At 31.1% G+C, this 15,459-nt stretch overlaps 1 protein-coding gene across 1 annotated transcript; it reads right to left on the bottom strand.

Moving 5' to 3' along the window:
• Nucleotides 1-1,042: 1,042 nt before the first annotated feature.
• LOC122601970 (probable LRR receptor-like serine/threonine-protein kinase At2g24230) lies at nt 1,043-3,940 on the bottom strand. The gene has a single exon (XM_043774702.1). It carries the CDS (start codon nt 3,782-3,784, stop codon nt 1,202-1,204), a length of 2,583 nt encoding a protein of 860 aa, XP_043630637.1. The 5' UTR covers nt 3,785-3,940; the 3' UTR covers nt 1,043-1,201.
• Between the last annotated feature and the right edge of the window lie 11,519 nt (nt 3,941-15,459).

Raw genomic sequence — 15,459 nt, 5'->3', positions numbered from 1 at the left:
TTATGGATTTGTTGTCATTGTTGTAGTGTTATATATTGTTACTAATATTGTTTTGAAAACTTGTTGAAATTAGTTAAGGTGTAATTATAGGGTATAAACTCATAAATTTTTGAAGCTCAATTTGACCCAAACCACAAATGGTTAAAAACCGACTAAAACCGAAAAACCGAATCGAAATAGACACAAACCGAAAAAACTGAAACCCAGTGGTTTTAGTTTTCAAAAACCGTTCGGTTTCGGTTTTAATCAAAAACCGAACCAAACCGAACCGTACTCACTCCTACCGGTTCTACGCATCCAGTTTGATATTTACGTGAATGAAGTGCAAGTCATATAGGCAAAAAAAATATTACTCAATGTTTGTTCATTCCACTATCAAAAGAGACATACCAAATTAATGTTCATATAATAATTAAACAAGATGGCTTGTAGCAAAACAACTTTGGGTCCATAAATTTTGTCTTTAAGATTGCATGTGATCAAAGCCATTTGATGGTTACCAAACATTTGGTTGGCCATAATGAACCACAAAGCACCCATATGGTGGATGGACTTGCAGAAAGTGGTCCAAAAGACTAACAAAACTTCTATGAAATATGAATCCAAAGATGTTGCCACAAACAAAAGGGTTAACATCAATTGTGAGTATCATCTATGTAACAAGACAATTATGAAATATGAATCAAGACACATGTGACCCTAGTTTTTGGAAGGTATAACATTATTGTAGAAGATACTAACACGAAACCAAACAATGCTTGTAATAACTGAATTAGACAATGCTTGTAATTGCGGAAGTAAATGGAACAAGAAGATACACGCGGAAGGCTAAAGAGCACATCAAAGTAACTATTCCGTGCAACAACTCGCATGGTTATTAACAAGGCTTTGAGTTCATTCGATACAATACAAATCAGCTGTCGGTATTATAAATTTCTATGTAAACCTAACCTGTATATCACCTGTTTCATCAGCCAACAAGTAGTCTTTGGTCTAATGATATCGAAGAGTTTATGCTACCAGCAAAGGCAATGTGAGTGAGTTAGGGCAAAAAGTGTTGGGAGCATCAATTACCTTTGAACAAACTGTACAAAGAACTAAGAAAGCACAAAACAACCTTAACAAAATAAAAAAAATAAATAAAAAATTAAGAAGAACCACAATGCAAATAACCAAACTTCTTTTAAAAGTTATCGATGATTCACAATTGTTCAAGATCCTTTAAAAGTCCAACTACTTGTTGCATACTAGGACGCTTTCCCGGAAGATCTGCTGTACATAAGTAACCTATTTTCAAAGCCTCGACCATCTGAGCCTCGGTTCCAGTCCCATGGATTTTTGGGTCTATAGCCTGTGACCCACTATTCTTTCTCACTAAACCTCTCACCCAACTGACCAAGTTTTTATCTTTTGAATGATTATCATCTGAGTACTCGTCTTCAACTGGCTTTTTACCTGTTATAAGCTCAAGAAGAACCACTCCAAATCCATAAACATCAGACTTTGGAGTGATCACATATGGGGAAGAGCTACCACCTTGATTTAGAAACTCAGGAGGAACATATCCTGGCGATCCACGAGTGATTTCATCTTCAAGATCATTACCAAAAATCTTTGAAAGCCCAAAATCTGACAATCTTGGCTCAAGATTGTAATCGAGATAAACACTACTCGCCTTCACATCTCTATGGATGATAGGAGGTGAACACCCATGGTGTAGAAACGCCAAAGCACGAGCTGTGCCTAATGCGATTTTAAGCCTAAAACGCCAAGTGGTCAACAAACCTTCAGATCCCACATTGCGAATTCCATCTTCATCTGCTTCCCATGTATCAGAAGCCCAATCTTCAGTGGTTTGAACTCCAAGAGGAAGATCGTGAAGCAAATTGTGCAAGTTTCCGTTTTCCATGTAGTCATAAATTGCAATACGCTGTTCACCTGCCAAACAGTAACCTGTTAATGGAACAAGATTCGGGTGCTTTATTCTTCCAAGATACTCCAGCTCTCGTGCTGCTTCTTGATCAGTCATAGTAGAACCATGGACCAAAACCTTAACTGCCACGTGGATCCCACCTGGCAAGAATCCTCTATAAACTGGCCCGAATCTCCCTTCAGCTAAAAGGGTACCTCTATCAAAATTAGAAGTAGCCGCAAGAAGATCAGAAAACGTGAAGTTTAGCAGCGGCTTCTCAAAGATCACTACAGGAACTAAAGTTGCAACTTTTACATCTGCTACCCAAGTGGTTGAGTCTGTTTGGAACGAAAACGGGCCAGAAATGACTTGCTCTTCTTTGTATGAATCTTGCTTTACAGTCCACATTTGTGTTTTTCTCCGACACCCAAATGCAAAAAACAGCAATACCGCGAGTATAAAGATGATTGAAACTGTTAAAACTAGAGCAAGCTCTAGTCCTCTATGGCTGTGAGTTCTTGTCTTTAAACGGGTCGGGTCTGCAGCTATTGGGCAGCTATTAGATGAACCGATAAAAGCTGATTGGAGAGTTTCGGGTGAAAACTCAGAATTACAAAGGGTTAGATTATTGTACGAAAAATTGAATCTTTCCATCCATGGAAGCTTTTTCAAGAGAGAGATGGGTATTTCTCCAGTCAAGTTATTGAACGAAAGATCAAGACTTTGGAGGGTTTTCAAGCTCAAAAGTGGAACTTTACCAGTGAGATGATTACTCGAGAGATCGAGTGTTTTCAAATGAGTTAACTCGGAGATTGCTTCACTGATTCGGCCAACTAAATTGGTGTTAGACAAGTTTAGGTACTCTAAACTACGTAGTGTATCGATCTTGATCAAACTTTGCTCTAAAAATCTATTATTGGCTAGATTAAGGTGTTTGAGGTTATGGGGCTGGCTTAAATTAGTGAAAAATTCTCCACTAATTTCATTATCAGAAATATCGAGATAAACTAAACGAGCACTAAAATTTACCTGAGAAACATGACCTCCAAACTGATTACTGCTCAAATCAACAACTTCTAATGACTCCTGAAAGATTTCTACAACTGAACCTTGGAAAAGATTCTTCGAAATATCAAGGTAAGTCAAAGATTCCAACTTCAAAAAATCGGAACCTTTTCCTTTTATTGCATTTCCAGCAAGATTCAAGCTTTTAAGCTTAGGAAATGACGAACTAAAACCATCAGGAAGAACCCCGCTAAAACTATTCCAAGAAAAGTCAATAGAAGTCAATGAATGACAACTTATGATTCCCAATGGAATAGTGGAATCAAACCGGTTTCGACTAAGATTAACAACTTGCAAACTGTTTAACGAACTAACCGAATCAGGAAGACTACCAAACAAGTCATTGAAAGAAAGGTCTAATCTTTCAAGTGCACCAAAGTTACCAATGTTACTAGGAACATTCATGGATATTACATTATTAGAAAGATTAAGACTTTTGAGTGAATTCAAACTCCAAAAATCAGAAGGCAAATTAGTAATTTGATTATTACTTAGATCTAAAGATTGAAGCTTTGTAAGTTTGCCAATTGTGTTATCAGGAATAGAACCTAATAAGCCTAAATTTGATGCAATTAAACCAATCACATTTTCTTGATTTGCATCACAAAACACAACTTGCCATGAACAAACATGTGATGAAAGATTATAAACATGAGATAAAGATGATGAATTTGAACCCATTTTCTGTAAGAAATTATATATAAAGAACTCATCTGTATTGGGTTTGGGCTGTTCTTGGAGTTGACCAAAGTTTGATCTGAATAACAGTGTTAGAACAACAATTGATCCAAATAAAGCAAACCCCATATCCAAACTTTGCTCAGAAAGTAGACAAAAAGTTCACAACTTTAAGATACCCTTTTGGTTAAATATATTAAGCCAAGAAACACCACCACCCACCACCGGCACCGCCGCCACCACTACCTCCGGCCACTTGAATGAGTTGGGTACTATCAAGAAAATGGAGAGATATTTATTGCCATTTATATATAGTTAAATTTTAGCAGAAATGGGCTTTATGAGCTTTATTTGGGGTTAAGGGGTAGAGTGTATCATGCAACAGAGAAAAACAAAACAAATTAAATGAAATTTTTGTCTTTGTGGTGAAAGGCAAATAAAGGGTATCAGAAAAAAAAAAATATTAAAAAAGTTTGTTTTTTATACATTTTCACACATACTCCACCGAAAACATCCCTAATTTTTCAATATGACCATCGTCAAATGTCACGTTAACATTATCTTTGTTAAGCTACTGTTTTTTTTTTTTCTTAAGGGCGAGTTAGTCGTTTATATATATATATATATATATATATTGATAATCATATAAGTTTTTACTAACTTGGTATCCATAAAATACGATGGTGGTAATGACGACGACAGTCTGATAGTGGTGGGCGAGTAGTGGCGATGGCGGCCGCTATTAGTGGTGGCGACGACAGTGACGTAAGTTGATATAAATATAAACGTAAAGGTGACAATGAAGATATTTTTAAAAAAAGACAATTGCATATATACCCAGATATAACATTTAATTTACAAATAAAAGGGTAAAGGAAGAAACCCTAGCCCTGGTACCGCAATTGGATACACATCGACCCACCTTGTATGAGCCATATGATGCCGGTAAAATACTTTCATCCTAATCCCCACATGATCTGGGCACCCCGAATGATCGAACTCGTGTATTTAAACTTCACAAATGGGTCTAGGCTTTATTGGTAACGGGTACCTTAAAGAAATTATTTTGTGTGCCCAACGGGGATCGAACCTGAAACCTTAAGGTCACAAAGTGTTTATCTTACCATTAGGCTAACTAAAAATTCAAATTACAAATATATCCAATTTTAATTTTTTTTAATGTGAAGTAGATAATTATATCCTTCAATATCGTAAACATATATACATACCAACACAAATCCATACATACATACATACATACATACATACATACATACATACATACATACATACAGCAGATCTTTCTATCTACTCATATCTATATCATCACTAATTCATCATCTATCTTTACGATATCATATATCTAAGTATGTATATACTTTAAGGGAATATTACTTATGAATATAACTAATTATGATAAAATATCTATGTTATGTACAGATCTTTTAAATATTTTTGTAATGTAATGAACTTTCAAATTCTAGTTATTTGATGTATTGGGTGTGACAACCATATAAGTTGTCACGTGTAAGTTTTTTATTAGTCAGGTACATCCAATAATCGGGATTTGAAAGTTCATTACATGACACAGACATTTTACAAGATATTTACATAAGATATACATTTTAAATAGTTAGTTACATCCGTAGATAATAATCCCTACTTTTAAATAACAAAGAATTGGTGCATCTAAATCACATATGTATATAGGATCACCACAATATATTTTCTCCATCGCCTAAATCCGGCCGCCATATCTTTTCTATCTCCCAGATATTCCACAGAGCAGCAACGAGATAGTGGTGGAGGTGTCAGAGTTAAACGATAAGATTGATGGGTTAAGTTATAAAAGTCGATTATGATGATGAGATTGGAGGGAATTAAATGAATTAGATTTTAATTAGATCGATTGTTCTATTTGATATGTATATACATAAATTAGAAGTGATAAATTTTTTTATTGTAATTACCGAATAGTTAGAGTTTCAATTTCGTTTGTTTTGATTTTCACTTTTGGTGAATAAGTGTTTATGCGGGGGTGGAAAAGGTTATAATGGTTTTTTTTTAGAACAGCGAAGGGTCGGACTATGGGTATCCGGACTGGATATCGAGGGCCCACCGGATTACCTCTCCCGCCCGCCCTACCCGGTAAATTCAACTCGCACGCCAAGAATATTGGCTAATAACAATGCTCGAGATAGGATTCAAACATGTGACCCTTGTTACAACATCCGGGGTGTCCAACCACTACGCTAGCATGTGAAGGACGATGTTATAATGGTCTTAATATAAAATTGCTTGATAAAATAGAGATTAATGAGTAAATATGTGTATTTAAAAGGAAAAATTGAGTATATTTGTAATTTACATTTTAGTTGGAGATATTTGTAATTTACATGGTATATTTCGGTATATATGCAATTGTCTCTTTAAAAAATAAAGTTTTAAAATATAAAATTAGTTTATTATGGAAAATTGGGTAATTTTTTAAGGTGGTAAAGATAAAGGCCGGACAATTAGGCCATTTTTAAGAAAAATTCTTTTAATTTTTCAACATTGTAGAATAATCATTATTACCACTATCAAGAAGTAAAGATATGTTGAACTTTTAAACAAGGTATAATCTTTTATTAATTATATTTGAAAATTTTTATATTTATATGTTACCTCTTTAAACTAAGTATTATTTTTAACTCAAAATAAAACTATGACGGTATCTTTTTATCTTTTTAAAATGGAATTGAGTGTGTATTTCTATATGTTTTCTTTAATGGGGAAAAGAACAAGGATAAAATGATATCGACAGTGAAGAAGAGGTGGGTTCATAAATGGTTATGATGGGAGGAAAAAAAAGGGGGTTGTGGGTAAAATGTGGATTGGGTGGGTGATATCATAAGAACAAAGGCTTTAATGGTATTCAATGATGGTTCATGTGAGGTACTAATGTAATATGAATCATTTTCTATTTTCACCAATAACTTAAATAAAATTATTTACTTGCATAAAATGTTTTACATAATTATATTTGGAAGTGATTATGAATTTAATTCAACTTTTCGGAAAGCCACGAGGAAAGGGACCTATTATATGGAAAGAATTGTCGCAAATCTATTCTAAATTTACTTACTTAATTTGTTAATGGGTAATGATCTGTATAAGGGTATTGTACTATACCCTTTAATTTTAGCCATACATCACTAAATGTGTATAAGGGTATTGTACTATACAACACTATAAAACATGATAATAGTGTATGGCTAAAACTTGGTGATGTACAAATCACCAGTTCATCCCCCTTTGTTAATAATAGATAATATTGATTACTCTAATTTTCCTTCTTCTAACTATCTTTGTTCCCAAACATGTTAGATGTGCATGCACTTTCCGACTTTTAGGTGTAGTAAAGCTTGTTAGACAAATCGAAAAGTTTGGTTCACATATTCAGATGAAATATGATGGAATTCAAATGAGATTTCATTTTTTAGTGTGTTTGGTTGTTCATAGACGAAGGAATACCATTCCATTATAATGTAAACATTTCATCATTTGATGAAATTTTTATTCCTTGAAGGTGGGAAAGGAATCTCATTCCATTCGTCAATTCGTCACTTGAATCTTCAAAAAAACAAAAACATTTCCTTAAATTCCGTTACTTTAAATTTCAATTTCATTGAAAGATTTCTATGAACCAAACATGCTCTTAGTGTTTTAGAATATAGATTAGTTTGAAGATTTTTTTAAGAACCAATAGCAGATTTGTATCTAGAAACATGCTAATTTTAGACCTACTTTATTTTTTTGTCCCAACTAAATTAAACACGAAGTTCATGTTTTTAGTTTTGTGTTCCTCGTATGTATCCGTTAATAAAGAAAGTTGAATTACTTTCAGAAATGATATGATAATACTTAATTATTCATCTAGATGTTGCAAGTGTATCCCATCCCATACCCATATACGATGTAGGCAAACAATTATAGATACTACAATTTATATAATCAGGAAGCAGATTGACACATTAATAGTGTAAACAAAATCACTTGCGTGCAGATGAATATACTATAACTTTTCTTCATGAAATACCACGGTGCATGTGGTCCACCCGTTTCTAGATATTTCTTTCTATTCTCTATTAAAGCATACTCAAATTGTTGATACGTGTGATCATGTTTGTCGTCTAACTGAAGCCAACCAAAAACGGTTAATACTACCGGTTTAAAACTTGGGCCAAAAGTGATGAAAAAAGGACTCTATTGAATGTGCTTAAAATATGACAATTATATTATTGCTTATCGTATATCGTATCTATATATATATATTTAAAGGAAGTGATAAGCACATTACATATCTATATCATACACATATTTTAAACATGAAGATAAAAGATTGTTGCAAAGGATTGATATTTCACATTTTCAAGTGATTTTGTCATGCTAACGTGATGTATAGCTAGTGTTTTTGATAATTGATGAAATGATTGTAGAAACACCATTCAGTAAAATAACATTTTATTGATAAACATTCTACAATTATAAAATGAGGAATGCTATAATAACAAACTTTTTACTAATTAATTTTTTACTAACTTACGTGGAGGATGATTTGGCTCATCCACATCATCTTATATCACCCAACTATGGTTAACTCAATTTTCTTAATTGTAACTTTCTGCAAATAATTTTCCCCTCTCACTAGAATGTTACCTAACATTATGGCATTATGTTGATCTCTTCTCTCCAATCCTAACTTCTTGTCGATCATGGTAAATACTTCCATATGACACAACATTCACCTCTGCAACACAAACATAATCAACATGAATCAATCTTTAATCTTATTACATGACGAACATATAATATCTGATCACTCCTGTTTTGGTCAAAAATTATCCAAGATAATCAACCTTGAAGACTTAGATCAATTATGTAACCAAACTTTCGTTCGTGGGGTTAAGGGCTTGTAAAATTGGTTTAGATTCAAAGATGCGTTTAAAATAAGTATGATAACTCAAGATTATGTCGACTTAAACAAAAGAAGGTAGTCAAAAGATTTCGCAAATAACTATATAATCAAATATAAGATAGATTAAGCAAGATAAAGAAAGATAAACGTAAATAAATGCAGAAAATAAAGAGAAAGGAACAAAGAACACCGAGATTTGTTATCGAGGAAAAGCCCTTAATCCTTTATGGATTTCCGGCATAAAAACCCCGGGAGGAAGCAATCGTCCCTGCCTTGTTCTTTTATTAATGGTGTAAATTGGTTACAATGATAGAGCGACTTGATCGATCTTTCTAAGTAAAGAAAATTGTGTTGGTTGTTTACAAGTATGAGCAGATAAAATAAGCAAGTAAATATGTGAGTGTGTGTAACGTTGTATATCCTATGATCAATTAGGTCCTCGTTTATATAGAGTAGCCTATTAACTAATTTTCCGAAATTACAGGGATCTTCCTGGTCTTCGTCTGGTGAACGTTGGAGCATATCTTGACTGATATTGTAGCTGTTTGAAGATATTCTCTTCATGCTGAATTCCTCTTGAAGTCCGATTATGATGCTGGACTAAGTCTTCTTTGTGTGTTGATCAAATAAGACATGTGTTGAATCTCTTTTGTACCGTTAGAGATATTTCCCTTGTGATAAATATCAAGTTACCTGCATAATATTCTCATAGAAACAATACTTGAAGTTTATCGTTAGTAATTCATCAAGGCGTGTCAAGATCCTGAAGGTCCATGATCCTGAGGTCCCAAGATAATGAAACCTGAAATTTCACCCATAACAACTCCTTCTTTCTTTCTTTCCCGTTAGATTAATACGGGTGTTAGAAAGGGTTATTATCGGATTCTTATCAATAATTATTACCTGATTTTGATGACGGGCTTGTGAGGACATTATTAGATTCATCATTAAAAGCATTTTGATGACGGGGAGGCATTAGTAGGTGTTTTGGGCATGTTAGGAAGTGAGACGTTTATAGGTTATTGCATCTTATAATTAGTTCGGAGTTGGAGATTGACTTTAGATAGTCATGATAATTAGGTGTGAATTATTGTAAAAGACAACATACCTTTTATATTAAGCTAGTTGTTGTGTTGCTGGTCATGGCTGCAAGACTTGGGAAATCATCGCATGATCTTCTTGCCTGACTTTTATTTTACATTATTTACGTTTACGTGTTAGAAAGGCGTTTTAAGCTTAGCTTGGAAATCATCGCATGATCTTTTTGCTTTTGTTTTGTTATATCTCGAAAGAATCTACTCATCCTTTAAAGAAATTCTGAGATGTTTAGTTGTATATGCAATGCGTCATACGTAAAAACTGAAATGCTACCTAATTTTGGCCCAAATCGGCTGGTGGGAACAATTTCAAATTGTTTACTCATACATACATGAATCTTTAGGGGACTATGAATATGCCAAAGAAAACTACAAAATAATAGTACAGAAACGACCATTTTGATTGACCATTTATTAGAAACGTACAATAATCATTTATTAGCAACCATGTACATTGTCCCCGACATCGAAGGGTTCAACCATAATCTCAAGAGGTTGATTATTAACACATGTTTTACATCTTGCAACAATACCTTTCATGGTCAAGATGAGCGTATCATCCAAGACAGGGGCATACCCACTCGTCGTGTTTAGATTGAATAAGCTTCGAATTTGCTCAAATATTTGGTGTACAATCAATCAATAAAATGTTGTACTCAAACTGCCATATGAAAGCTTTGTATATATGCAAGCAACAAAACTTCGGCAATTGCAAGTCTCAATGATTCTCTAAGGTGTGGGTCAGGAAAATTACGTTGACGTTGTCTTTTTTATGAAGCTCCTTAAATTGAAGATAAAAAAATACTTAACCTAAAAATATAAAATGAGCCCGCCCATCGAATCGAGATTTAACATCGAAATTTTGTATATTTCAGAAAATCTGTGATCCGGGATTCCTGGGAAGAGATCGGGTTTTTTTTTTCAAGAGAGAAAATAAAAAGGTTTTAGTCATAAATTTTGAAAACTGAGATAGATTACAAAACTTAACCATAATTAGATGGGTATGTAATATTGGATGAGGTGGATAACCCACATCACCTTCCACGTAAGTTTGTAGAATTTAGTTTGTAAAAAGTTTGTAAGTGTAGCATTACTCTTACAAAATAAGATTACAATAAATTAACAACTAAATAACTAATACAAGAATAAAAAATACAAGAAAAGATCATAAAAAAGAAAAGAACAAGTTAACTACGGGCTGAGGATTTTGTTTAACAGAGGGCCCATAAAACTAATTTCGGGCCACCCAAGTGAACCCGTAAGTTTCTTAGGGTACAACAGCCAAAGCAGATTGTATCGTCGAAGGTAACCACAACCCAGAATTTACCTTCATGAACAACTTCAAGAGAAGTGAAATTGAAAGAGTCTGGTTGATGATCCAGTATAAAATATGTGTTTTTGTTGTTAAACTACCAAATTCCACTAAGTATGACTTATATACATATAAACCAGTTAGTGGAAGGTTTAGTGAGACAATTGGTAGCCTGCATGTTTAATCAATAGGTGTTACACTTGAAACTGAGTCAAGTGTAATGCCAGATGCAAGGCTTATAACAAGTCAATCCATTAAGCCCGAAAGTTATAATCGTGAGCCATAGTGAGCCATGGAAGCCATAATTGAGCTTGCCAAAAACAAAGGCGACTCTAAAGCGGCGATGCGAGCGTGTTAAATGCAAAGTGCGCCACATTATGCCTCATCACCCATGACCCCGGTCCCAGGCCCGGGCGCATCGGGTGCTTCTCACCCTCTTTGCCCACTTGGTATGTAGCCCCTTCTAAGGAATTATTATTCCTTCAACACTCCTCCTTATAAACACACTTAATGCTTATACTTCTACCAATGTTGGACAAACCCACATTAGTTAAACACACTTTCTACTTCATTTAAACATATCTATTAACTTGAACATTTTATGTTATATTATTTAAACATATTAAATAATAACTATATATAAAATTTCCAACAATGATGTGTTAAACATGGTTTAGAGGGGGGTTGATTTTCAAGGCAGCTAGCTAACCAAATTGCCTTGTAAAGAAAAACACATAATACTCCATATTTTACTATCAATAACTTTTAGCCTAGAAGATTAGGAATAACATGCAATAAAAGGTTTGTATATATAAAACTAACCTAGATTTAAATAAAAGTTTTAACCCTTATATACAATATCTAGCTTCTAGCTAATCTATATGTTATGAATAACAAACTCTTATTATCTATTTCTGTTTATATTCTATAAAAAAAACTAGCATATATCCCGCGTGAAAACGCGAGAAAACCATATAAAAATAGTTAAATTTATACATTTAAAAAGCTGGCTAAAAAAACTGATAAAAGAATAAATATACCATAATAAGGAAAAATATTTTTGTTGATAACTATATTTATCTTGTATTTTAGATTTATCGTGTATTTTAATCATCTTGTAAAGAAAAAGCCAAATTAGAATGTGAATGATGGATCGTAATCATCATATTAAAAAATCAAGATTTGTAAACTTGTAAATAAGAACCCTTATTAAATTATGGATCAGAGTTAAAAAAATATTCGTTTAAAAGAGCGTTTTTCATATTGCTTTGTTACTAAAACATCGGACATGATTTTTTGTAAACATTAGTTTGATCGCACTTAAAAGAGCGTTTTTCAGTTTGCTTGCAATCTATGTTGCTTACAATCTATATTATGAAAACAATTGTGGAGAGTTGCAAAAGATCAAAATGTATGAGTGTTCGAAAAAATAATGGAAGTTGGAAGACTAAAAACGTCTTTGACTAAAAGTCTAGTCAAAGATGATGTAAACATTTTGATCTGATGGTGGAAAATAAAGAATTAACTTATTATGGGTCTAGATTTTTTATTTTTATATTTAAGGGTTTTATTTTTTAATATATATAAGAACTAGATTATTGTCCCGCGTAATATGCGAGAAAATATATGTAGTTAATGACATATTAAATTATAATTTTTATAAGATAATTAAGTTTTTATAAAATGTTAAGTTGACAAATATATATAAAGGGTGTTAAAAAATAGTGATGTTATTATTTTTATAATCTTTTATTTTTTTTTATCATTATTGTAAACATTATATATAAATATAAAGAGTTTAATAGTGGATTTTTAATAGTGTAGTTTTTTTGGAAAAAAATGTGTAAGAAGATTTTTTTATTAAAGTTTTGCCTCCAGTAGCAAAATCATTTAAATTTTAAAGTTGAAATGAAATAATCAATAATAGATTTAATCAAAACCTATAAGTTTGTAAATTTTAAGCTTTTCATCACGTCTCGTTATTTTATTTCATTTTAAGCTTTTAAAAATTTTTTACATAATTATTTTTCTTTAAATGAAACTCTATATGATTTTTAACCTTTAAGATACTTCAATGATGTTATACATATTTAATGATATAATTATTAAAAATAATATTTCTTAAATTTTGAATCATTTTTCTTTCCGAGAATCAAATTTTGATTCTGTGTTTTTTTATAAATTTTTTTTTTTAATGCAATACATCATTATCATATTATTAGTTTATAATTTTATATAATATTTTTATCATATAATATAATAAGTATTCGTTTTATAGTTAGACATCGTTAGTATCTTAGAGTATCTTCAATGATGGGTTTTATATATCTTTGTTGTTATTAAACCATTAATTTTAGATTTAAAATTTTGAGTTTTTTATTACAAAACTGAAATTAAATTAAAATAAATGAAACAAAAATCATTAAAGAGTATCATGGTTTGTTAATTAATTATATATACTCCAAAATTAATACAATGCTTAATGAACACCTATTAACGTAATTATATGTATGCAATTTAATGATATATGGTACCACAATGCTTATTTTTGCATATATACATGTATAATTGTTACTATTAAAACAAACATTACATCTTGTTTGTCTTAATATTTAAGAAAAAGTAAGTGTATAAGAACTCTCCGTTCTCATGTACAGTCTTGATATCCAGAGCACACACAACATAGACTCAATGCCTTATGCATCACAATCTTAACACATAGATCATAAGATATACTTTTTCACTTGGTTTTGATAAGTTTCGAACTTGTAACATACAAATTTCTTCTATAAACCCATATGATCATATGATCATTGATCCAAAGAAAATGTTTACCTACAATAGTTGAAAAAGTCATTATGAACACTATACTGAAACGCATTTTTAGAGACATCGTAGATTTTCTTTTTTCTATTTTTAATTCCCTCCAGACAGAAGGGTCCAATCTATAAGAGTATTGATGAATTATTTTGTTTTGTTGGTCGTTGACCAATGGAAAGAAATGAGAATTTGGGACTTGAATTTTTTTTCCCGATATGTAGCTTAAGTCATCGCTTCAAATATGAGAAAAGGCTTTTAGTTTTAGAATGTTCATTATGATAAGTAATCGATTAAGAGAACAATTATGTCACTACAAGGTATGTTCTTCCTCATGTTTCACTATTCATATTTTGTGTATGAACATAGATATTATACCTATTTTGATATAAATCGCCAAAGTCTTAAAGACTATAGAGCTATTGAACTCTATTCAATAATCTATATATGTTAGTGACTATTTTTTTTTATTTTTTCTTTCAATCTTTTATCTCCAGCTTATACTTTTTAACGTTTCATAAATTTATAACTATAGAATTTCTTATAATATCTATATATATTAAATAAAATATGATTGTTATGAAATCATCATTTTATGAAAATAGCTTATTTGTTTTCACCAAATGTTTTCTAAGGGTTTTGTTGTTTTATGTTTAACTTATTTATGATGTCATAAACAGTTTTCTTTTTAAAACTTATTGCATTTTTATTTTTGTTATCCTATGATGTTATTTTTTTAAATAAATGTTTTTATTTTCTTTTGAAAATTCTAATAACTTATACATGGTCTTTTAAGTTTTATCAACTAAATAAATTTTAATAATAAATTTGGTAACATTATTATTAATTTGATCTAAGGTTTGTGATTAACAGTTTGAACTCATCTAACGGTCTTTGTTTTCCATAAAATAATTTAGGAACTTATTATATATATATTGGTAGATACTTATCTTAATCTATATACTATAAGACAGTTGAAATAATGACTTATTAACCAATCAAATTGCTCAATTTCATTAAATTAACCCTCACTTTACACTTTTTAATCTTGAATACTTAATTTATATTTAATTTTAGCCATCAATTTGAGAGATTCTTTTAAAATTTTCAATCATTTAGTTAAACAAAAAAATTTCAACCTACGAAATTTTGTCTACAAAAAATTATTTCAAAACCTAATAACTTATTAACCAATTAAATCGCTCAATTTCATCCAATTGACTCCCACTTATGTCATTATTTAATTTAATTATAAATTAAAAATCCTAATAATCAGTATCTAAATATACTATAATATTAGTATTTATTTAAGTATTTGTAGAAAATTTTCATTAATTTATAATTTTTTGTTTTCCATTAATAATTTACACTTTTAACCTTGAATACTTACATTATATTTATTTTAAGCTATGAACTTGAGGAGATTTTTTTAAAATTTTTAATCATTCAATAATTTTTAAAAAATTTAACATATGAAATATTGTCTACAAAAGATTATTCAAAAGATAAAATACAATATATGTGTTCAATCTTTTAGACGTATATTCTTTTAAACTTATTTTTACTTACATTTTTAATATTTAAATTTATATATTTAATAGTTTATCTTATTTTTAAA

This window comes from Erigeron canadensis, chromosome 5, assembly GCF_010389155.1.
Source record: "Erigeron canadensis isolate Cc75 chromosome 5, C_canadensis_v1, whole genome shotgun sequence".
Classification (NCBI taxonomy): domain Eukaryota; kingdom Viridiplantae; phylum Streptophyta; class Magnoliopsida; order Asterales; family Asteraceae; genus Erigeron; species Erigeron canadensis.
Note: the sequence above shows the minus strand (reverse complement) of the source record. Positions and strands in the feature narration are given on the sequence as shown.